We start from the raw sequence: 23,304 nt of genomic DNA, 5'->3' as shown, positions 1-23,304 counted from the left end.
ATTGGAACTGAAGCCCTGCTTCTACTCTGGTTTCTATGACAAACTTTTTGTGATACCTGAGGTAAATTCATGTCTACAACTGGGTGCTCAGATTCCTCATCTGAAAAAACACTGGTCTAGATCATGGTTAAGGTCCTAACATGGAAAAAAAGAATTAGGGGGCAAAGAGTATCAGTCTTGACACTTTGCTGTCACATCTCAAAAAAACTCAGTCAAAGAAGTTTCTGGAGGAAAAAAAAATGTTATTTACTTCTCCCTTCTTGAGCACAAGTATTGAACTTAAGTCCCAAAATTGTTTACCTTACCTTAAGCCTCTTGGCTTTGTGTTTTACTCAGTCACACACACTCAAGACTGCCTCATTCATTCTTATTACAGCACTTTGGTACGCAGAATGATCTGCGCATGATGACTATCTTACCCCTTTTCTACTCAAACTTCACTCACAATAATTGTCTTCAAATTGGTAACAACTCTATAGTAGAAAGCACACCTTAATCCTAACTTGTCCTGGGAAATGGAGGAAAACTGACAGAGAAAAGAAAGGGGAAGAGAAAAATAGACAGGCACATAAGGGAGGCATTTGAAAATGCAGACAAGAAAGTGAAATAGATAAAAGGGAAAAGCAGAAAAAATAAATAAATTCACCTGTTCTAGACCTCTATTGTTGAAGTTTTGTCCAACATGCTTTCCCAGTTTTCTGGGGAAACCAATCCCCCATCTCCATCTAGGAGCTGCCATTCACGGTCCCCACAAACTACCTTCAGCTACAGAAACAGGCACACGATCAAAACTGGGCTACTCAGAAACTTCCTTTAGGGTTTTTGATAGTAGAGCTGGAAGAATACACATACAAGTAGAGGATAGCTATTTTCTTCCAGAAAAGTGACAAAGAAAAATGGTTGCCAGCTGATAGGACACCAGTACCACATGGAGAGAGTCCGCTGCAAGAGGATGGAGCAGAGAGATGAGGGCAAGAGAAAGCTCCACCAAGGCCTGAGCTTTAAGGCATCTGCAGCTGCCCCAGGTTTGTGCCTCGGCCTTTCCCCACAATCTGTGAACTACACTAGTATTTTCCAGTAAACCTCCTATATACCACTTAAAGAAGTTCAAGTAGGCTTTCTGTTGCATGAAACCAAGAGTCTTCAGTAAAATGCCCAAATTCCATCACAAAATTAATAAACCTAGTCATTGTTTTTATTCAGAAAACTGTTTTTGTCCACCCACCATCATGATATTTATGGAAATGCCATGACAAGTAAGTTAGAGATCCAAACTTTAAGGAAACTTTCAAGGAAACTACAAAGAATGATCAAAACACAAAACATTAACAAGGAAAAATAGAGAAAGTTAATATATAATACCAAATTTTAATTTCTTGTCATGTGGGTCTGCTGTGTCCTCACCATCCATCTTAATTTTTAAAGGCAATGTACAAAGATTCTATTATTAATTATCTTGGATAAACTGACTAGGATTTTAATCATTTTGAAGGTTAATGTTAATGATTAAGGATTTATTTTGACATTTCCCCTAAAGTCAGAATAAAGATACAATGTGCCTAGTATCACAATTATTACTTAATACTTCTCTGGGAGAACTAGTCAGAGCCATTCTCCAAAAGAATGAATTAGAGAAAAAAATCCAGGAGGTAAAATTAATTTCAAGTGTAAAAAGATATGTCCAAGTGCCCAGACTACTCAAGAAAATCAACAGAAGTATTATATGACAGAATATGATGATTCAACAAGGTAGTCATTTGAAAATTAAGACAGAAAAATCAGCAGCTTTTCTCTAAATAAAAATTGGTAAATACAGTGGAAGTTCCCATTCCAAAAAGCAATAAAACAGGAAGAAACTAACTCCATATCTACAGAAAGCTGTACAACTGCTATGGGAATAAGCAAAATAGCTTGAGATTTTCCCAGGGAGATTTAAGTAAATCACTGGACAAAACTGTATTCAGTAACAGGCTGAATATGAGAAAACTAGTATATGATAAAGATAGCATTTAAATCAGCAAGGATGTCATAGATAAAATTACTGGCTCCAATCCTTTAGTTCTACATCTACACCTTTACCTTGGCCTCATCAGAGGCAAGATGAATATCCAAACTCCTTGGCCTTGGGCCTTGCCATGTAACCAACTCGCTTTAGGCAAAACGATATGATCAAAAGAGACTGTGTGATAGTTACAAGGCTAAAACAAGAGTCATCTCATGAGGCTACTTATTTTCTAGTACTTTCCCATCACCAATGGAACATAAATCAGTTTGCCTCTGGTTGTAAGACCACAAGAGATACGTACAGCAGAATGGCTCTAGCCAAGCTATATGAAACAGACATGCCCCAGATCACCCACTGATCTACCAGATCAAATCAAACTTGTCTTAAGCCATTGCAATTTATAGTCATTAATTCTCAACAAGACCTATGTGCTATACCAGAAAAGATGTATTACTCAATATATTGTGCTGAAGCTGATTGATATGTATCAAAATGATTAATAAGTATTAGTATGTGTATAAGCTTATTAGTATATATTAATCAATTTTGAGGAAAATAAGTTAGATTCTAATTTCAGCACCTGCCCCAAAAGTATTTTATGTAAATCAAAGATTTAAACAGAAAAAAAAATAAGAAATTAATGTTTTAAAAAATAGTTTTGAAATGCTGGAGACTTTTTGAACCATGATACAAATATTAAGCCATAATGTAAATGATTAATTCATTTAAAAAACTAAATTAGCAAAACCAAAATACACAAATTCATTTTGTTATGCATGACAGGGAATGGGTCAATTTTCCTAATACATACAAAGCTTTAATAAATCAGCAATAATGATAAAGAATGGCAGGAAGAGGAAGATTTTTTAAATGCCAAGTACTGATATTAATTTAAATTTGCATGAAAATTAATTTTTCACCCATCAGATTAGAACAAAATTTAAAGTAACGGCAGGTTCATGTTTAATCAAGTTAAGCATTGTTGATAAATATTGTTATATTTTGGGGGGAGAATTTGGCAGGATCCACCAAAATCTTAAGTAAAATAAATACAGAAATGCAATAATTCCACTTCTGGAAATTTTTTTTAGATAAACACACACATGCTTAAGAAAGCACACTGCAATATTGTTTATAAAAAACAACCTTGAAAATAACATACTTATCCAGCAATAAGACTATAGTTAAATAAATTACCATATAAGTTATAAGCTAGTTATAAGTATTAGGTTGTTCTATATGTACTGATAGGAAAAAGTTTCCAAAGTATATTTTTATGTTAAAAGATATATAGGACATTTTAAACATGTATTTCCACAATAAGAAATGAATTTTGTGTAGGTATGTCTAGAAAATTTCTGTAAGTTATTCAAGTAACAAGAAAAAATAAAACTGGTTTGATTGCTTTTACTGAGTAGAACTTACAATCCTTGGATAGATGACTGTACTCAGCCAGTAGACTCTGTAAGTTTTGCCATTCCTAACATGAAGCTATAATGGAAGACTTATTTTTCCAGTTACATGCAAAAGTGAATAATGAGAGCTGCTTTTCCTCTCTTACTAAGGAAGATACAATGCAGATAGATGGTTCATGTATCAATGAAAGACTGCAGAAAGTCTTATGTTTTCGCTGTTCTTATACTGCCAATCACAAACATGTTAGGTGTTCAGCAAGAGAAACTCCATCAAATTTTAACATCTAGCGTCAATTTTTCATGGATCTTCAATATTGTGCTTGTTACAACACTAAACATGATCGAATTTTAATGTAAGTTGTTTAAAAGAAATTCAAATTATTCCCTCTTAGGGTTTTACATGATAATGAATGCAAAAGTTGACAGCATATCAACATTTTTCTCATCCATGTAGCTAAAAGAGGGATTGAAATTATTTAAGATGTCCAGTGAAATACATGCAATATTGTTTTTTTTCTTTCTGGAAACTGTCTTGGGAAAGTTGTCATTTATTAATAGTAATAACTACAACAGAAGTCACTGAACTGGAACAAGGTTATTTTCCTTTTATATTTTCCCTAGGTGTTCTGATACACAACTCTGAAATGGTTCAGAAAATAACAGTTAAACTGGAAACTAACATCCCCGGACAGGGATGACACATATGATTCATTCATTCAATCAGCATATATTGAATGAGCTCTCTACTTTTTGCATGGAGGTCTTATGCTTAGGGAATATAGTGGTGACCAAGGCAGGCAGACTCTGCATCATTATAAAGTTAAAATTTACTGTGAGAGACAGATATAAATCTATTACACAAAAATCTTATACAACAGATCATTTGTACATGCATTTAATTTACTCTAATATACCAAATTTAACCATATGCTCCAGGCAAACAGTAATTAAAAATTATTTAATTCAAGTCCCTTAAAATATCCCCTGACCCCAGAAAATACTGAGTTTGGCCTCCACAGTTCCAAAGATATAAAGACCAAAACTCAAAGGCACAGAGAAACAATGAATTGATACTTGGCTTCTGAGTGTTCACATGCCAAGTCTTAGCAATTAATGAGCCATTTAATGGATTTTCTACAGTAATTTTAAGATCGAACTTTTTGTCCTACACATATACATCAGTATCTAAGGTTGAGGTAAGACAAAATATTCTGTGATTATAATTATGAAAGTTAGTTTTAAGAGTAAGTAGAGAAAGTTATTAAAAATGCATGATGGGTTCATTTTCTGATGATAGTGAAGAGGGTGAGGGTGAATTAGAGAAGGCTAGATAATGATTGCTGGGCACTAAAGAATGTGTAGCAGGATAAAGAAATGAAGGAGCTAAGCATTTTGATGAAGACTTAAAGGTAGATGGATCTTGGAATATCCAGGAGGAAGAGAACACAGCATAGCTGGTAGCACAGAGTTCCCAAAGTTTGGTCCAGGAACCTATGAGGATCCTAAAACTCTTTACTTTTTCTTTTCTTTCCTTTCTTTGTTTATGACTGATGTTTTCAGCCTTTTTAAAATTTTTTAATTAAAGTATACTTGATATACAATCTTATATTGATTCCAAGTATACAACACAGTAATTAACAGTTACCCACATTAATAAGTCCTCACCCCAACTAGTGCAGTTACTATCTGTCAACATAGGAAGAAGTTACAGAATCATTGCCTATATTCTCCATGCTGTACTATCATCCCGTAAACATCTTATATTGTGATTGAGAATTTTTGTTGCCCCTTTGTCCCCCTCACTGTCCACCCATCCCCCATGGTAACCTCCAGTCACCTCTCAGTGTCTGAGTCTACTGTTATTTTGTTCATTATGTTTTGTTCTGCTTTTAGATTCCACAAATAAGTGAACTCATATGGTGTTTGTCTTTCTCAACCAGGTTTATTTCACTTAGCATAATATCCTCTAGGTTCATCCATGTTGTCGCAAATGGCAGGATTTCTTTTTTATGGCTGAATAATATTCCATATATGTTTTCCCATATATCACTGATATTCTATTCACTTTATAAATATGGTGTGTATATGCCACCTCTTCTTTATCCATTCATCTATTGACAGATATTTTGGTTGCTTCCATATTTTGACTATTGTAAATAATGTGGAACTAAACTTACAGGTGCATGTATCTTTTCAAATCAGGGGTTTTGTTTTCTTTGGGTAAATTCCTAGACGTGGAATTACTGGATCAAATGGTATTCCTATTTTTCATTTTTTGAGGAACTGCCATACTGTTTTCCATAGTGGTTGCACCAATTCCCACCAATAGTTTAGGAGGGTCCCATTCTTCCACATCCTCACCAACACTTACTTCTTGGTGACCATTCTAACTACTGTGAGGTGGTATCACAGTAGTTTTGATTTGTATTTCCCTGATTATTTACAGTGTGGAGCATCTTTCCAGGCCTAAAACCATTATAGGTGTCTAATAGGGCAAAAGTGTTTTAATATGAAGTTATTTGCCTTTTCACTCTCATTTGATTTTAATTAACAATGGAGTATACCAGGGGCTTCATGATTTAAAATACTGCAAATACGAATGCAGAAATAAATATGAAAGTCCAGTTATCTTCCAATTATCTATCAATTGTATTTGGAAAAATATAAAACTTTTTACTATTTTTTGAAGTTTATTTTTCATAAAAATTCATTATCAGTATTAATTCAACCTAATTATTTTTATTTTTTAAATGAATCTCTACATCAATACTTTGAGATTCATTCATGTTGTATCATGCATCAACAGCTCATTTCTTTTTTATTAGTAAGCAGCATTCAATTATATGGATGTACCAGGGTTTGTTCATATATGCACTGATGGACATTTGGGCTGTCTCCAGTTTTTTGGACTTATTTCACCATTTCAGATAGTGCTCATGATGAAATCTTTCAGCTTCAGTATGCCTGAAAAAAATCTTTATTTTGCCTTCATTTTTGAAAGATACTTTCACTGAGTATAAAATTCCAAGTTGACAGCCTTTTTTTTTTGGCATTTCCAAAATGTTCCTCCAGTGTCTTCTTACTTGCAATATTTCTGACAAGAAATTTATCATTTTTTTGGTTTCTCTATATGTAAGGTGTCTTTTTTTCCCTCTGCCTGCTTTTAGATTTTATCTTTATCACTCATTTGAACAATTTGGTGTAGTTTTCTTCATGTTTTTTGTGCATGGGATTCATTAAGCTTTTTAGACTCATGACTTTATTTATTTTTCCACCAAATTAGGAAAAGCTTTAGTCATTACATCTTCAAATAATTTCTGCCCCTTCCCCTTCAGGGACTCAATTTATACATATATTAGGACATCTGAAGTTTTCCCATATATCACTGATATTCTATTCACTTTATAAATTTTCATTTTTCTCTGTGTTTCTGAACTTCTATTGCTGACTTCAAGTTTACTATTTTTTCTTCAGGAATGTTAAATCTGCCTTAAATTTCAAGTGTATCTTAATTTTATATATTGCACTTTCAATATCTAGAAGTTCAATAAGCCTTTTTTGCAATAACTTCCATGTCTCAATTTTTTAAAAAAGAATATAGTTATAACTACTGTTTGTTATATTCATGTCTGCTAATTCTAATATCTGTGTCTTCTGGATCAGTTTAGGTAAACTGATGTTTCTCCTCATTATGTTATGTTTTCCTGTACTTTCTCATACCTTTTGGGGAATGTTATTATTTTTTTTTTTTATTGAATTCAGACATCATGAATTTTAGCTTGGTGGGTGCTGGGTATATTTGTATTCCTGTATGTATGTGTGTGTGTATGTGTGTGTGTGTGTGTGTGTATACACACACACATATATATACACACACTCACATAGATATATGTACAGACACACACATATATATATATGTATCTTACTGAGCTTTGTTGTAGCAAGTGATTAAGTCACTTAGAAATAACTTGATATCCTTTCAAGGTTTTGTTTTTAAAACTTTTTAAGCGGAACAAGAATAGTTTTCAGTCCAAGGCTTTCTCCCATTACTGGGGCAAGATGCTTCTAAGTACTCTACCCAATGCTCGGAGGCAACGATGAGGTTTTCTAGCCTGGTTAATAGGAATGGGTGCCCTGCATGAGCACCAAGCATTGGCCCCCTTTTTGGTTGACTCTTTGCCAAACCCCTACTAGTTACTTCACAGAAATGTGTATGCATATCAGTTCACAACTGAATATTCATGGGGCACTTTCTACAGGTCTCCAGTGCTTCCACTCTGTGCAGCTCTCTCCTCTCCAATATTCTGACCTGTGAATTCTAACCACCTTTATCTCCCCATACTCCCAACTACAACTCCTTAACACAGGGAGTCTGCCAAGCTCAACCCAGGTTCTGCCATCCCTGTACTATTACCTCAAAACTCATTTGTGCAAGAGAAATAGTAGTGCTAACTCGCAAGATTGTAATGAAATTTAAATGAGTTAATATATATGAAGCACTTAGAACACTATGAGGAACACATACAATAACACTAACACAAGTTAGTGAGACAATCATAGGGCTCATTCGTTTCCCATCTCTCAGGGATAAGTGTCCCTCAGTACCTGATGTCCAGTGACCTGAAAATCATTGTTTCATATGTTTCTCCATTTTTTGGTGATTTCAGTGGGGAAGCTGAATCAGGAGCTTGTTACTTACCTTGGCCTGTTATCTTGCACCTCTTTAATCTTAAAACAACTCTTGAGTTTGGTATGATTATCTCTACTCTATACATAAGGAAATTGATGTACAAAATCAGTAACTTGGCTTACTCAAGTTCACTGAGCCAGTAGTGATATACCTAATATTTTTAAACATTTTTTCCCCATAGCTATTGCACATAGCCATCATGATATACTGCCGCTAGAGGAAATGAGAAACAACTGAATGGATATTTAACACTGAGAAATTTTATAAAATCAGCTAGATTTCCAACTTTGTAGATTGCTTTAGCAATCTCCCTTGCAAGGCTGATGAATGAGTGAAGTTATATACAGCAACAATCTTAAAGATTGAATATATTTTTTATATCCTTTGGTGAACCACCAAGTTGAAGTTTCCATTCCCCCCACAACAAGGACAATAAACAGACAGTGCTCTATTCTCAAAGAGTGAGGAGGCATTCACTGCCTTCTAAGGCACATGATCCATCTCTGGATTGATCTAAATCAGAGAAAGTTCTCCTTTGTAACTAAAAAAAAATACATTAAAAATAACGAAATATCCCAGAAGGTTTAACCTAGTTTAAAAAAATGAATCTAAACCTATACACGCTTATGTTACACTACAAGAAGATATGTCAAAGAAATAATCAATCTTCCCATGTTTTCTTCCGTCTGCTACTTCTATAGCTTCTTTTCTTCCTTCATAATTACAACCCCTAAGTAGAATTCGTGCCTCATATCGAAATTACTGAGTATCATAATTCTTCCAAGTGGTAAAGATACCTCAAGACAAATGCTGGGCATAGAAGCCACAGGGCATAAATCTGCAAAGAAGTAAAAAGCTAACCTTTTCAAAGAATATTTCTTCTCTCTCACTTACCAACTTTACATTTCCCTGTATGGCCCCGGAAGATGACTGGTTAGCCAGAGACGGGTAAGATTCCTCAAGGGAGGAACAACCTAAGACAGGCACAGTCGCAGGGGGGCCATCAGGTGAGAAAATGGGGATCAACAGAGGTGAGGCTTAGAACCTCACCCCCCCTGTTCTGAGAGAAATCTTCTGCATCTGTGGATGTTTTGCTGCCCTTGTCTAGCTTGGATTAATACTTAGTCTATAGGCACACACCTGATCATCTACATTTGCCCTCTTACAGCACTAAACTATGTTTTCTACCTTTATCTTGCATCTACCTACCACTTCACCATTTTATTTAAAATAATAATGATAATAAGGGAGAAATGTGGGATTCACATATAAATCAAGTATAAAAACCAAATGAGTATTCATATTTGAACTGACTGTTTATAGTTCATAATGCATGAGCAAAACCGAAAGCTTCTGTGATGACTGCCCTTGCACTGTTCACCATGTAAGAACTTACTCACTATGTAAGAACTTGTTCACCATGTAAAAACTTGTTCGTTATGCTTCAGAAGATTGGAGACTGTTGAGAATTAGGCTTGGGGTTGATTAATGATTGTGCATTGAGTCCCCTATACAGAATTTTATTGTTGTTAACAACCATATGATCAATAAATATGAGAGATGCCCTCTCGAAAAAAAAAAAATAACAAAATAAATCTGTTTCCTTATAGCCTCTACCCAATAGATTCAATATTTAAAAATAAGAAACTCCAGAACCCATTGAACATGCCAGTCAGCAGTCATATAAATATATATTCTTCTCCAGCAGGGCACTGGAACACATCTGACACAGGTTTTCCTTTACATTTTCCACAACATTCTTTACATCTTGAAATGTAATAAAATCTTCCTAAAACTTCAAAAATCACATTCATTGCTAAACTGCAACATGAAAGATAGTTGAAGAATGAGATATTAATATTATGATTAATTTAATATTATAAGTAATATTAAGAGTATGCCACATTTAATTGTATATGTAATTTAACATAGGTTACCAATTTTCTAGTAAGTAAAATATCATAGAGTATTTAACAGTAAAACTATATTGAGCACCACATAATCAATCTTCAATCAACAGCAACCTGTTCCATTTTTACTCCAAGTAAGACTCTGCAAGGATAGACCTACCATTTTCAATGTGCATATTAATTATCTCTCTTAAGTTTGGAATATGAAAGATGGAAGCAATAGAACTGAATCATACTGTCCTTACTGGAAGCCTGGAAGTTAATTCTTGCCTGTATTGAATTGGTTGGGGAGACTGGGCACTGCAGCTAACCTGACTGCTTCCATTCTAGGCTGCTCCACTTCTGGAGAATACAGAGCTATGTAGCCTTGGAAAGTCCCTCAAACTCTCTATGCCTCAGATGTCTCATTTGTGAAAGAGAAAAACAATGCTAATTCACAAGATTGTAATGAAATTCAAATGAATTAATATATATGAAGCACTTAGAACACTATCAGGAACACAGCAAATGCTTGAACAGGGTTAACTAACATTGCTTTTATTATCATTAAAATAAGGTATTCAATAGAATCAATTCAGGTATTTCCATTTTACTGGTTATGTGGACCTTGTCTAATTAGAACACAATGCCAGTACATAATTGTTTCTATACTCCCAGTTATAGCAGAAATGAAGGAACTTGGACACACCTTATTTTTCCTTAAAAAGGAGATTGCTTTGCATTGTTTCAATGCTGTCAGTACAAAATCTGTGCTATAGACAAGCAATAAACATCACAAATCCATTTTATGAATGGTCAAAATAAGGCAAAGACTGCATAAGTCAATTCGCTTAAATCACCTGGGGAATAAACAATGCCACTCAATCCACACACAGTAGTAAATCATTAAGTTACATGCATACAGTTTGTGTATAAAGTTAAGGTTCCTAGGGCCAGGACTCTCACCTGGTCCTGGTAAGCTAGCTCACTACACACATGTGGGCAATATGTTGCTACTGACTATATAAAAAGCTCCACCCAGTGCTCTGGGTGACATGGTGGCATGGCTGCCCAGCTGCAGGAGAGCAGAAACTGGAGTGGTGGCAGCACCGAGGACAGAGACTGAGACGGCTTCGTGGGTAGAGAGGCCCAGAGGTGAAGACTAGCTTGCTGCATGCAGACTCTCTGAGTGGATGGGATTCTAGTGATGGACCTGCCACTGTAGGAATAAAGTTGGGTATAAACCCTTTCACCCTAAGAACGTTCCATTGTCTTTTCTCAGCCTCACTGAATCCATGGTGAACTTGCTTGGGGCTGAAACCCATTGGCAAGACAAGGTTGAAATATTAAAACACCCAGACTTCCAAAAGAGTTTAATCTATAATTAACTGGGAGGGGTTTTTTGTAAATCTGTTCTCAATGATACACAAATCACTGAATATACATTTGATTCTGGAAGTTTGACTTATGCTACCTTATTCAGAGTGAAATGTGACTTCTTGTAAAATTTTACCCAATTCACAAGATTGGTGTTTAACCAATCTTTAGTATAACTGAAATATGAAATCCCTCAAGACCCACCTAAAAGACAAATAGGGCAAATAGGAAGAACTGCTTAGTGGTTGTTTAAAGAGGGAATGAATGCACAGACATTAGAAACCAAAAACAAATTCACATATTTAATTACTATAAACAATGAGAAACTATTAACACATGGCATGAATTCAACTGTGAAAAGTTCCCATGGAAAAATGCCTCTACTGACTTTACTCAGGGTCTAACTCTGCATTAGCCATGTGCATGCCACTGACATCAGCTCAGGTGCATGCAATTTGGGAAACTGAAAGTTCAGGGAAGTATCCAGCTTCCTTTTAAGAGCAGCAGCTCATTCTCCCTTATCTAAAGAGTGACCAAAACAAACACCATAAAATTCCATTCCAATGAGTAGTTTATCTGGGTTTACTTGGTCATTTGAATACCCCACTCTAAGAACTATCTCTCCTGAGAATATATGTCTGTGGGGCGATGGCTTACTTCATTTATCCATATTTTATGTAACTGACTAGATTTAAAAGTTTAAAAAATCTGAATGACGCTTATGAATAGATTATGATATAGTAATTAAATGTTGGCATGCCCCAAAGTATTAGTGACTTTCTTTTTTATCCCCCTACCTTTCAACAGAGGTCATATAATAATCTGCTCAACTGAAAGCCTATCTGAGGTTTCTTTTTAAAGAAAAAAGTTTTAAACTTTTGTGGCTCGTTTGTTACATATTTTTTAAGGAATAGGTATTTTAAAATCTGCTTTCATTGAAAAATGCTTATTTAACAAGGTCCTATGGCAAATGTTAAAAAATGAAATCACTTCAGACTCACAAGCTTTAAAACTGGATTTCTGTTGCACATAATCTAAAAGGCATGATCAAAATAAATTTATCCCACCTCTCATCTGTAAGATTACAATTATTTTATTAGTTATTTCAGTTAAAATGAGAATAGTAAAAGCACCTATAACCACTATAATGTACAGTTGATGACCTATTCCACACCTAAAAGCAAAGGACATACAAAGCAGTCCTGCATTATAACCCTCTATGTCATAAGGTCATGCCCAGAACTCTCTGTCTCTCCAAAAAAATACTGATTTCCCCCTTAGTTAGCCAAATATGTAATCACTGGTACCAGCTGGCTCTCCGTAAAACTAGCTCACATCTTAAATCATGAACCATGTGTTCACTGATTTCCTTAAACTCTCTATGATTGGCTATGATTCATTTTAAGACATCTGATTATACTTAGTGTTCTTGATTTTAAACCAAATTCTTTACTCCTTTGTAGTCTTTAAACAGCTCAATAGCTCCCACTAGCCTCCTTTTATATACTACACCAACAGGTCACATTTAATCAAAGGTTAGGGGGCTATAGTGGGATTACTCTTACTCTCTTGTCTAAATTTGTTATGTGGCTCATTAAGATATTACACTTATCATTAAGATATTCCACTTATTTAAACCCAAGGATGCATAATGCCAAATGGTCGTGGTAAAACACTAAGAAAAAGAACATCCACTCAGAGTGCTAAATGACAGGAAGCAACAATCAAATATGGTTTCATGAATAACCTCAAAATCTATAAATAACTTCCCCAAGAAGAAGAAACAAATGAAAAATCATCATACATATCATTATTTAGTACTTTATCTCTTTGCATGGAATATTTCTGTTGCTCACATAAGCTCTGTATTTTATAAAACAAATGCAATCTGATTTTTCACATTCAAAATCAAATGTGTTGTGAAGAACAAAAATAACCCTTGAAGCATGTGCCAAAATTATTTTGCACAATGGGCAAAAGTGACAAACAGTATAGGCACTTCACTTCACTACACAATACATGAATATATTTAGGTAGATGGATACATAAATGGATTTGAATTTTGAGACCTTCCCCCCATAAAAAACAAAAAAATCAGATAGATATTGATCTTATTCCAGCTTGCCTTTTTCTGATTGAAGTACCACTTGCAGATGATATATACATTTTTTTCAAAATAACATCAAACCATATTTTTAACATTAAATTTTAAAAATTTGCTACTTTGGCCAAAAATTGCTTTTAAAATTACATATAATTTTCTGCCAGCGTTTTCACTAATCAACAGAAGGCTAGGGTTATTTCCAAAGTGGAACACCTTGTGTGATGACAGATGAAAACAAAGGCTAGACTGAAGTCACACATTCTGTAGTTCTTCATGATATGCATTTCAGAAAAAAAATAAACATGAACACTCTATCTTTGGGATCTAGTGGCCCCAAAATTTACAGGGTAATAAATGCGCACATCTCCCACCCACCCCCCACTTTGGTTATATGAATTAAAGCTTTGAGATTAAATAAAACAGAACTTCAAACTTGGAAATGGCTTTACTGACAATTCAGTTCAATTCTTATTGCAGATGAAGACATTAAAGAAATGACCTGTCCACTATCAAAGCTATGTTAGTACAAGAACAAAAGTTAAAGCCCCCATCCCTTGACTTCTGTCCTAGGCTTCATTACACTATATTGCTAGTTACCTTGTATTCCCAGTTTATATGGACAAGACAGTTTTCTTAAAACTTCCTTGTCATCATAAAAAACACTTTTATCTTTTTCTGCCCATCCTCCTCCTTCCCTATTAATTAAAAAAAAAAGACATATCCTGGATTTGAGGTATAAAATAAAGCTGGCCTACATTACATATTGAATCCTACTCCTACTGTGAATAGGAAGCACTTGAACCTTTAGCCAATTAAAATAAACAGCCCCACTGAATTATAAAGGCCTGTTCATTTTCCATGGTATTAGAAAAGATGAACAGATTTCAGCAAACCCAGTCTTATAAAAGAAGGTGTGAGCTGAACTTGACATTCTATGATAGTAACAGATGACAAGACAAAATGTGAAGATCACATTCCTGAACTAAACTCTCTAAGAAAAACCCACAGGAAGAGAATGTACTGATGCTAGCTTAGTTGATTTTTCAGTATATTTTTAAAAATGAAAAAGATATTAAAATAAAATCTTATTGGAACAGCTGGTATACCCTAACCCAACAGACTTTTATGTAATTAAATGCTTTCCTGCTAGTAACCTTTGAATCAGCATTTAATTTTTACTCATAATGACATCCCCAAAATACTCAGTATTTAGCTATGTGAAGACTTGTTCCTATCTATCTGATACACATATACTCATTTAGTCATCAAAATAATCCTCTGAGGCAGACACTATTAGTACCCCCATTTTAGAGATATGTACACTGAGGCTCCCAAAGATTAATTAGTCTATCATTAACTTAAGAAGTAACTTGCCAGTAAAAGGGATGGGATTAAAATCCAAGCACCAGAATATGTGCTCTTAACCACTATACTACTCCACAAGAAAAAAAGAATTTGATGGATATAATTACATTCAATATTTAAAATAAATTTTTATGGAAAGTAACATGAAAAATCAGTTTGAAATATACATGCTGAAGGGTCAGAAAGTTCTTGAAGGAGCATAAAGAAATAAATATTTGTCTTTTGATATTGAATAATTAACTGATTCAAATGTTCAATGGCCTTTTTTTTTAGGTCCTACAAAAATTTCAACTGGTCATTTACTCTGAATAGGTACATTTTGAGTAGGTGGGGTAGGTCAGGCAGTTAAATAAATTTACATAAAATAATTGATTAATCCAGCTTCAGAAAAAAAGAATTATATCACTGAATAAATGCATTAAAATTTTCTTCTGCTAATAACCTGAAATAGAAGAAATGAGAAAAAGTAGAATCTTTAGATCTGTCACTTTTAACCTGATTCCAGAGATAAAAAGCTGTTACTCAACACAACACTACCCTTACTTGATAGGGAACAGAGACTGAGAAAGAAAACCCAGATGTATAAGGATAGATAGACTTGTACATTTGTTTTCTGTGGATTTCTCATGGGAAGACAACCTATCTCACCAGCACATGCTCATTTGAAAAGGTGTCATAAATAACCCTAGATCAGGGCAACCTGACCATGCAACTCTGAACAGAGAAAGGCATAGGGAAGGTGGGACTGACAGGAAAAGCTGGAGAATCTGAGGACTATTGAGCCTTCTGGGCTCCTGATCATAGTTTTTGGCCCTTATGAGCATCCTGAATGGCCAGCATACTTGGGATGTCTTGTAAAGCATAGCATCTTGCAGCAGATAAAAACCTTTATGAATCAGTCACACAGCTCCTTCGGTTGAGTGGTATAAACTGTCCCAATGGAGAACTATGGGATGCAGTCAGAAGAGTCCCGTACTCAAGGAGGCTGACCAGGTCACATCATCACACACATCCATGAGCACATGAAATAATGCATGTTACTTATTCAAGCCAGTAGAAAGCAAGAGATGTGAAAAACTGGCCCCAACATATAACCTTTTAAAATCTGTAAATTATATATACTTTTTTTCTCTGAGATGTCTCACCACCAATTACTGCCACGTTTATAAGCAGTACAGAGCTATTCTAAGCAAACTCTGACATTTTAGGTAGATTCAGATAAACCTGACAAAAGTGAATAAACACTAAATCAGTTAAAGAAATATATTGTAAGAAAAATGTAGGAAATGGTTACACTCATAATTCATAGTATTTGTCATAAAGTGTCCTTTTGACATCCAGAATCTCTCTTTAATTAGGAACAATAAAACCAATTTGCTTTATCAAGATTTTTTTGTCACAAAAAAGTAATCACTTATTATTCGATATGTGCATCATTCAGAGTATTGTTTTAATTTTACCATTAAGTTGGTTTAAAAGAATTTTCCTCACTAGAAATGCATGCTATTGTTTAAAAAAACAAAGAATGCATTGTTCATATTTAACATTTGACAAACTACCCAAGTTTATGACGAATGTAATTGCTATCATGAAATATATTTTATCTCAATTTAATAACAAAAATGCTATCAGTGTACAAAAAAAGAGCCCCAGGATCATGAAAATCCCCTCTTCAAGAAAATTATTTTAAAGACAATATGAGTTTTTAGAGCATAAAGAATAAATCATAATTCTTTGTTAACAATTTAGCTGTTTCTGACCAATGAACACCTCTGATTCAGACTGCTATCCAATGACAGCAGGCTTTGACTTTTAGTTAATATTAATAAGGTACCTCTTTTGCCTTATGCTGATGATTACAAACTGAAAGGCCCACTCACAAAAAATAAATCTGATGATATACAAAAATCTTTAAACACATGTATACCAAAAATTTGGCATTAAAAAGTGTTCTATCTGAAATAAATAAGAAGGGTAATGTAGTGAATGAATCTCTTCCATACTACTACTGGTACTGTCTGACCCTTTCTTAGCTGTAAGAGATGGTCATTTTTGCTTCTTGAAAGTAAAAACAATACAATGTACTCTTTTTCTGTAACAGGCTTTCATTAGCATTTTTAAAAATATCTCCTGTTCTGATAATTGGAAACTCCAAATATTTCTACTCTGAAAAAGCAGACAGGAAAGAGTTAATATGAATACCTCTACCCAGTAACCCACGTCCAGGGGAAAATACATAGGATTTTAAACCATAAATTATAAGGATGAAAAGTATGGGGATCCCACCAATTGTGAAGTTCAGTGAGGAATAAAGCAGTGTAATCTCAGTTGTCAGCATAAAAAGCATCTTTCAGAAGCTTTGTTCCAACTATAACTTGATGTGCTTTCTAGAAAAAAAATTTATGATCATATGAGCTTCATGCATGATTGATACCATTACTGTTTATTTTAAGACTGCCCTTGAGAATCAATCAAATAAAGCATCCCTAGTGTATGCTTTGCAACCAAGAATGAGGCACACAATTTAAGTGCCATTTCTGGAGATGATCTGAAGGACTATTCTTCCTATTAGTGTCTCCTACCAAAAAAAAAAAAAGAACCTAATAAAAATGAATCAGTCAAGAATTCATGTCAGAATATATCTTACCATCCCATGTTCTTTATACTGCATTGAATTAACAAGCAGCTACTGTAATGATTTGAAAAGTAATAGAGGTTATCATTGCACATAAAAAAATGTAACTCCAACTAAGGAGATGCTCAAGTGATTGAAAAAAAGAAAACTATTTGGGAACAATGCAAACTATGAAGTATAATCTACTCTAAATCATTAGAAAATCCCCTTTGTATCAAATAAGCTTTCTAAGGTTTCAGATGGCACATGACTCTTATCTTTTATAATTAAATCCCTTCATTTAATAAATATGGATTAAAGAACTTAAACATTCTAAAAATGGGAAAATAACTTCTTTTCCCATAAGCCATTTTTTTCACATATATCTTGAAGAGAAGAGATGATGGAAATTCAAAATGAAACCTTTTTTTGGGAAAATCATAACTTCTGCATAGTAATATTTGATTGAACTGAGAAATTCAAACTATGAAGAAATACAATCAAATTTATGTTTAGCCTCAAAAAGGAAACCTACTAATCATCAAAACATTGATCGATGCTCTCCCAATAATCTCTGAAAACAAACCTAAAACTTTTCCAAAGCAGGCAGTCATCAATCCAGGCTCTGCCTCCCTCTTGAAAGTGAACAAGATAAAACCTAACACTTTTAACCTCCTCCCTTATGCCCCACCTCACCATCATCACAACACCACCAATCTGAAGCAACAGGCCCTTCTGTCTGTAACGTTATGAATAACAGCTTGCCACTTTCATTCCTGCAATCTATGAACTAACTACTTCTTCACTTCAACACTAAATTATCTCTCGATTTAAATGTTAGATACAAAAGTCCATCTGGGACATGTAATTCCAAAAGTCCAAATTTGCAATCAAGAGAAGTCTAGACTTTCAACTCCTTTCCATGGCTGTTTTTATTCAGAAAAACAAAGTTGCATTTTTCAAAGGGTTAAACAGCTTTGGTTTTCAAAGTGTGGTTTCTGTGTAATATAATCGTACTTAACATCTGTAAACTTTAGCTCTTTTGATAATGATTCTTACTTTTCCAAATACTTTCTCTACTAATCATTGTTTACTACATGAAGTCCTAAGAACATTTATACAAAGAGTTATATTCAGAATATGCCCTCACACATGGCATTTATTATGCACACTTTGCATGTAAATGTTATATGAAAATGTTCAAATACTGTGCAACAGGTCCCGCCATTGTGTAAACACACACTCCCAACAGAATGACAGTAAGCTTTAGAGAAGCAACAAGAAATCACATTATCCTTCAGAGACTCAATAATAATTACTTTAAGATGTCAGAAAATAGAAGAGCTAATCAAAAGGAGTGGTTTACTAAGACCCTCTTACTGTCTTTGTTTTCCTCCGTGTAAGTGATAAACGGGTGTTAGAGCCCAGGTGTATACCCTCTTCCATTGATTTAGTGCACACTACTGGCTCTAGTGCTGAGATGATGACAGGAAGAGTACTTTGGCAGAGGTCTGACAAGTCTTTATCCTTAAGTTCCCTTTTGCTTTGTCTTTCTGTTCCCAAAGCCATCAGAGTAAAGCAAATGACAGTCTAAAATCTCTCCGTTTTGCCATTAGAGTGTGAAATCAAATTAAAAACACACCTCGGAACTATTACATTGTGCCACGTTTATTTTCAATTGGCGGGGGAGGGGAGGAGAAGACACTTAGAACTGAGATGGATTTCAGGTCCTCTGTGTAGCCAGATCTAGTTACAGTGTATTAAGTTATGTCTAAATGAGAAAAAGACGCTGTCTAGTCCAGTGTTTTATCACAAAGTAACGTTATTAAACATATCAAGTATTCCCACGCTCTCCTCTAGATTCTTTGATTTTTAACCTCCTTTGTTAAGCACAAAACACGGGGAGAAAGATTTCAGCGGTAACCCCAAGGCAGCGCATGATGCCAAGTAATGAATTCTGTATTTTCCGAGCAGTTTATTCATCATAAACTTAAGCTGCTTTTATTAAGCCACCCGTTTGCTGTAAGTAGGACTTCGCCTCTTCCCCGGATAAAAAGCATGGACCGGCTGCAACTGTATCTTTGGGCGCACAGCATCGTGCTTTGTGCTGCTGGGGATAACGGATTCTCGTTCTCGCGCGCATCCATCACCTAAGACACAGGGAAACTCAACAAAGGTCTTGGCGGCTGGAAGGGAAACAATGTGTCGAAACCCTGGCTGCTCTGAGCCACAAGGTTCCAAGGAGGGAACGCAACGTTTCAGGGAGCAACCCAGACACGGGGGGAGGAAGAAAATGCTCATACTCTTACCTCCACATTGAAATACTGCTCCGTTCCGCAGACAGTAGCACATAAAATCCAAAGCAAGGTTTGCAAGAAAAATATCCCCGAATGATGCACGAAATCCAACCGTCTTCCAGTGCTGAATGTGAGTAAGATCATAGTGAACTGTGCTTCAATGGATGGACGGACTCCCCTTCGTTTTCTCCCTCTCTCCCTCTCCCTCCCTCCCCGGTTTCCTTCAAAAAAAAAGTCCTCCGGGTGGGTACGGAGCCTGCAGGTTCACCCACAGCCCGGCAAGGGGAGGAGACAGAGGGCCCGGCGCTCGGCAGCCCCCGAGAAGCAGCGGCGGAGTCAGGGTGAGCGGCAGCTCGCGTTCACCATCCTCGGGCCCTGCTCACCGTGGCGCCCAAGTTCACCGGCGGTTCCGGCTCGAAGCGCCAAGTCGCAGCCGCCGCCGCCGCCGCCGCCGCCGCCTCCAGCCCGCGCGTCTCCTCCTCCTTCCCCACCGACCACTCCTCCGCCGCCGCTGCCGCCTCCAGCTTCAGCGATGAGGGCCTCCGTCGCTCCTCGCTCGCCTCTGCGTCCCCTTCCCTCCTCTCCTCGCTCCCCTCCAGAATGTTCATCCGTAATCTACATAACTCCTCCTTCCCGGGGTCTGCTTGACTCCCGGGCCCTCCGCGCGCGCGCGCGTCCACACACACGCACACACACTAACACACACTGACACACATCTGCACCGGAGCGCACACACGACCCACCACCCGCGCGCGAGCTCGCTTCTTAAAGGAGACGGCTCGTAAAGAGCAAGGGCTACTGTGCCGCGCACTGGAAATAGCCCGCCCGCGGAAAGGCCCCGGGTGGGGACGAGGTCTTTAACATACCAGGCACCTCTTAGCCCCCAGGCAGGCACCCAGAACCTGGGCGATTCCATACTTCCATCTCGCCCACCCCTTGCCGAACACCTAGAAACAAGCGCGCCCCTCCCCTGCCGGGGACTGGGTGGGGCTCAGGCTGCGGACCCCGGTGTGGGCCGAGGAGCGGCTCAGGCCTGGCCCTGGAGCGCTACTGGCGTCCTCAGTCGAGCGGCCCTGGAAGGTCAGGGGGCGCTGGGAATCAGAGGGAGCGCCGGGTCACTGTGCGCTTCTTGGGGGCTCGGGTCGGCAGGCGGGCTGGCGAAGTTTGAGAAGCCTGAAATGGCAAGTCCCGAGCGTCCCAAACTTTGTCGGGGTCCACCTACTAAGCCTGTGGCCCGTTGTCTCCCTGAATCCCCTCTACCATCATTACATCCCGCTTTCCGGGCTCAACTGGGGTTAAAGGGGTGCAGTCAAATACAGGAGCTGGAAGAAAATGCCCACTTTCCAGAGGTGTTCTGTCCGGTGGACACACGTACCCACTGGAGCTCGGGAGAGGTAGTCCCGCATGTTAACAAAACCGGGCCACAGCAGGTGGGGGCGCTGTAAAGAAACCCGCTGCGGGAGCTAGGGGAAGGGCTGGGAAAAGAAGGAGAGGCAGCAGCCTGAGGAAAGGCGAGTAAAGCAGCTGGCAAGGGCGGGAGGAAGAGGCTGCGCGCAGACCGAGCGGGGGAGAGGCTGGCGGGAGAGAGGAAAGCTGCAGGCAAGAGGGGGAGGCAGCTGGCAAGAAGCACGGGAGAGTTGCGGACTGGGGAACTTCAGAGGAGGCTGCCAAAAAGGACTCGAGCCGCAGCAGTGCGAGGCAGTGGACAGGGGGGGCAGTAAGCACCAGCCCTTGGCAGGTGATGGCTTGGCTGAAAGGGAAAGGGGGAAGGGAGGCAGGCAGGCATCTGTTTGGGGGCCATGCCAAAAAATGTGCTTTTCCTTGGCAGCCAGCAGAGGGGAAGAGGAGCCCACGGGAAAGAAATGCAGGAGAGGTTGAGAATAAAGGCTGCTCCAGGTATGACAGCTGCCTCGATGAGGTGGGAGAGAGCACTGACAAGGCAAATTTTATGGGTGAGTTGGCAAAGCAAGAAGAAGGACTGCAAGAGGTCGTGTTTGGTAAGCAGATGGGAAATGTTGAAAAACAGTTTGCCAAAAATTGCACTGGACTGTTATAATTTGTATCCTAAAGAGAAACATACAAAAAAAGTGGAGGAATAGCACTTTGCAGCTAATGCTTTATAAACTGTAGGAAATATGACCCACCCAACTTGACCGAGGCTGTCAAGGAGACTTTCCTGACAGTCTGCTGCTCCCTGCAGAGCAAGTCCTACCCACAAAAAAATTTTGAAGACATGATAAGGAGAAATACCTTATATTGTATAGCATATTAAAAATTTTGAGGAATTTTTCCATACATAGTATCTCTTTTATTTCTCATGACATCCCTGAACGTTTTATTCATTCCATAGATGGGAAATAGATAACTTTCCAGCAAACTATTCAAATAGCAGAATTCAGACCTGAGTTCCCTGACTCCCAGTTCAATGCATTTCCCACTATACTCCAGTGATTTTTCCATACAGAAATCCATTTCTGCTCTTAACACTTTATAACGCACAGGTTGAGATGACTTACATCAAAAAACAATTAGAAGGCAACATGAAAGCAACTTGAAACTTACATACAAGTTATACGGTGTTGTGTGCAGATATAAAGTAACAAAATGTGGTGGGAAAATTTGTCAAAAATCAAGAAGCATTTTATGTATGCTTTATATCTAGTAAAGTGCAAAGTTAGAGAAGGAAGAGATAGAGAAAAAAAACTTTATAATCTTTCCCTAGTCCTTAAGATATTATTGAAGGGAGATAGGTAAAACCAATTTATACAAGACATACATGAGAAAACTGTTCTAGATGGTGAAGTCCTCTGTAAATGAGCCAGAATATTAGAAGACTTTATTAAGGAAGTAAAATGCAAGCTGAGTGCTGCTGAGCTATCATTAAGGAGAGATTTGTCACTGATAAGCAACCTATTTGTCAAAGATAATACCTGAGCTCAGAACAGAGATGCATGAACAAAGTATTTGTGAAAGACAAGATATGGGGAAGGGCTTGCAATGAAATATTTAGTTAACATTTGCTCAAATAAGAAAACACAGATTGATAAACCATTTTAGATAGAAATAGGCATCTAGGAAAGATTATTCAAAATTAGGCCATTGGAAAAGACTGGGTGCAAGGAGATAATAGTACTAGTGAGGTGACCTTGGAGACCTGTGCTTTCAAGACACGATCTTAAGAGAAATGAAAGTAGGGAGTCCTAAATTTAAAAGATAACCTCAAATTAGTGATTAGTAATCATGATTGTTTTACAAACATTTGTTAAATCCATTAGTGAGCATTCAATGAGCAATGAATGAATGAATGAATGTGTGTTCAAGGTTCCAGAGATATCAACAAAATACTGAGGCATATACTAATTATAGCAATGGCATAAGGACTCAGGCAATTACATATGTAAGATGCTATAGAACAGGGTGGAAGAAGTGGTTGAGTTTCCTCAAGATCCTTGGAGAAAGCATTACAAAAGTATTGGTTCTCAAAGGGCATTTTGAAGAAACAGTAGAAACTGACCAGGCAAGTAAGAAAAGGAAGAATATTTCAGACC

The 23,304-nt window shown here is 37.1% G+C and overlaps 1 protein-coding gene across 2 annotated transcripts in view; it reads right to left on the bottom strand.

Annotated features, from left to right (window-relative positions):
- The window catches only part of MMP16 (matrix metallopeptidase 16), a 314,497-nt gene extending 294,237 nt beyond the window's left edge, over positions 1 to 20,260 (bottom strand). Inside the window, exons 1-2 of one of the 2 annotated variants that reach the window (XM_057497909.1) lie at positions 20,140 to 20,260; positions 19,769 to 19,880 (exon numbers count right to left, since the gene is read on the bottom strand). Coding sequence is in view for 1 of the 2 variants with exons in the window: in XM_057497908.1 (XP_057353891.1) it covers positions 19,769 to 19,900 (132 nt within the window). In the remaining variant the exon portion in view is untranslated. Of the gene's footprint in view, positions 1 to 19,768; positions 19,916 to 20,139 lie in introns of those variants that run through there. The other variant, XM_057497908.1, reaches the window with a different exon arrangement.
- Positions 20,261 to 23,304: the final 3,044 nt, after the last annotated feature.

The sequence above is a fragment of the Manis pentadactyla genome, chromosome 3 (genome assembly GCF_030020395.1).
Source record: "Manis pentadactyla isolate mManPen7 chromosome 3, mManPen7.hap1, whole genome shotgun sequence".
NCBI lineage: Eukaryota > Metazoa > Chordata > Mammalia > Pholidota > Manidae > Manis > Manis pentadactyla.
This window is presented reverse-complemented; position numbering and strand designations above follow the sequence as displayed.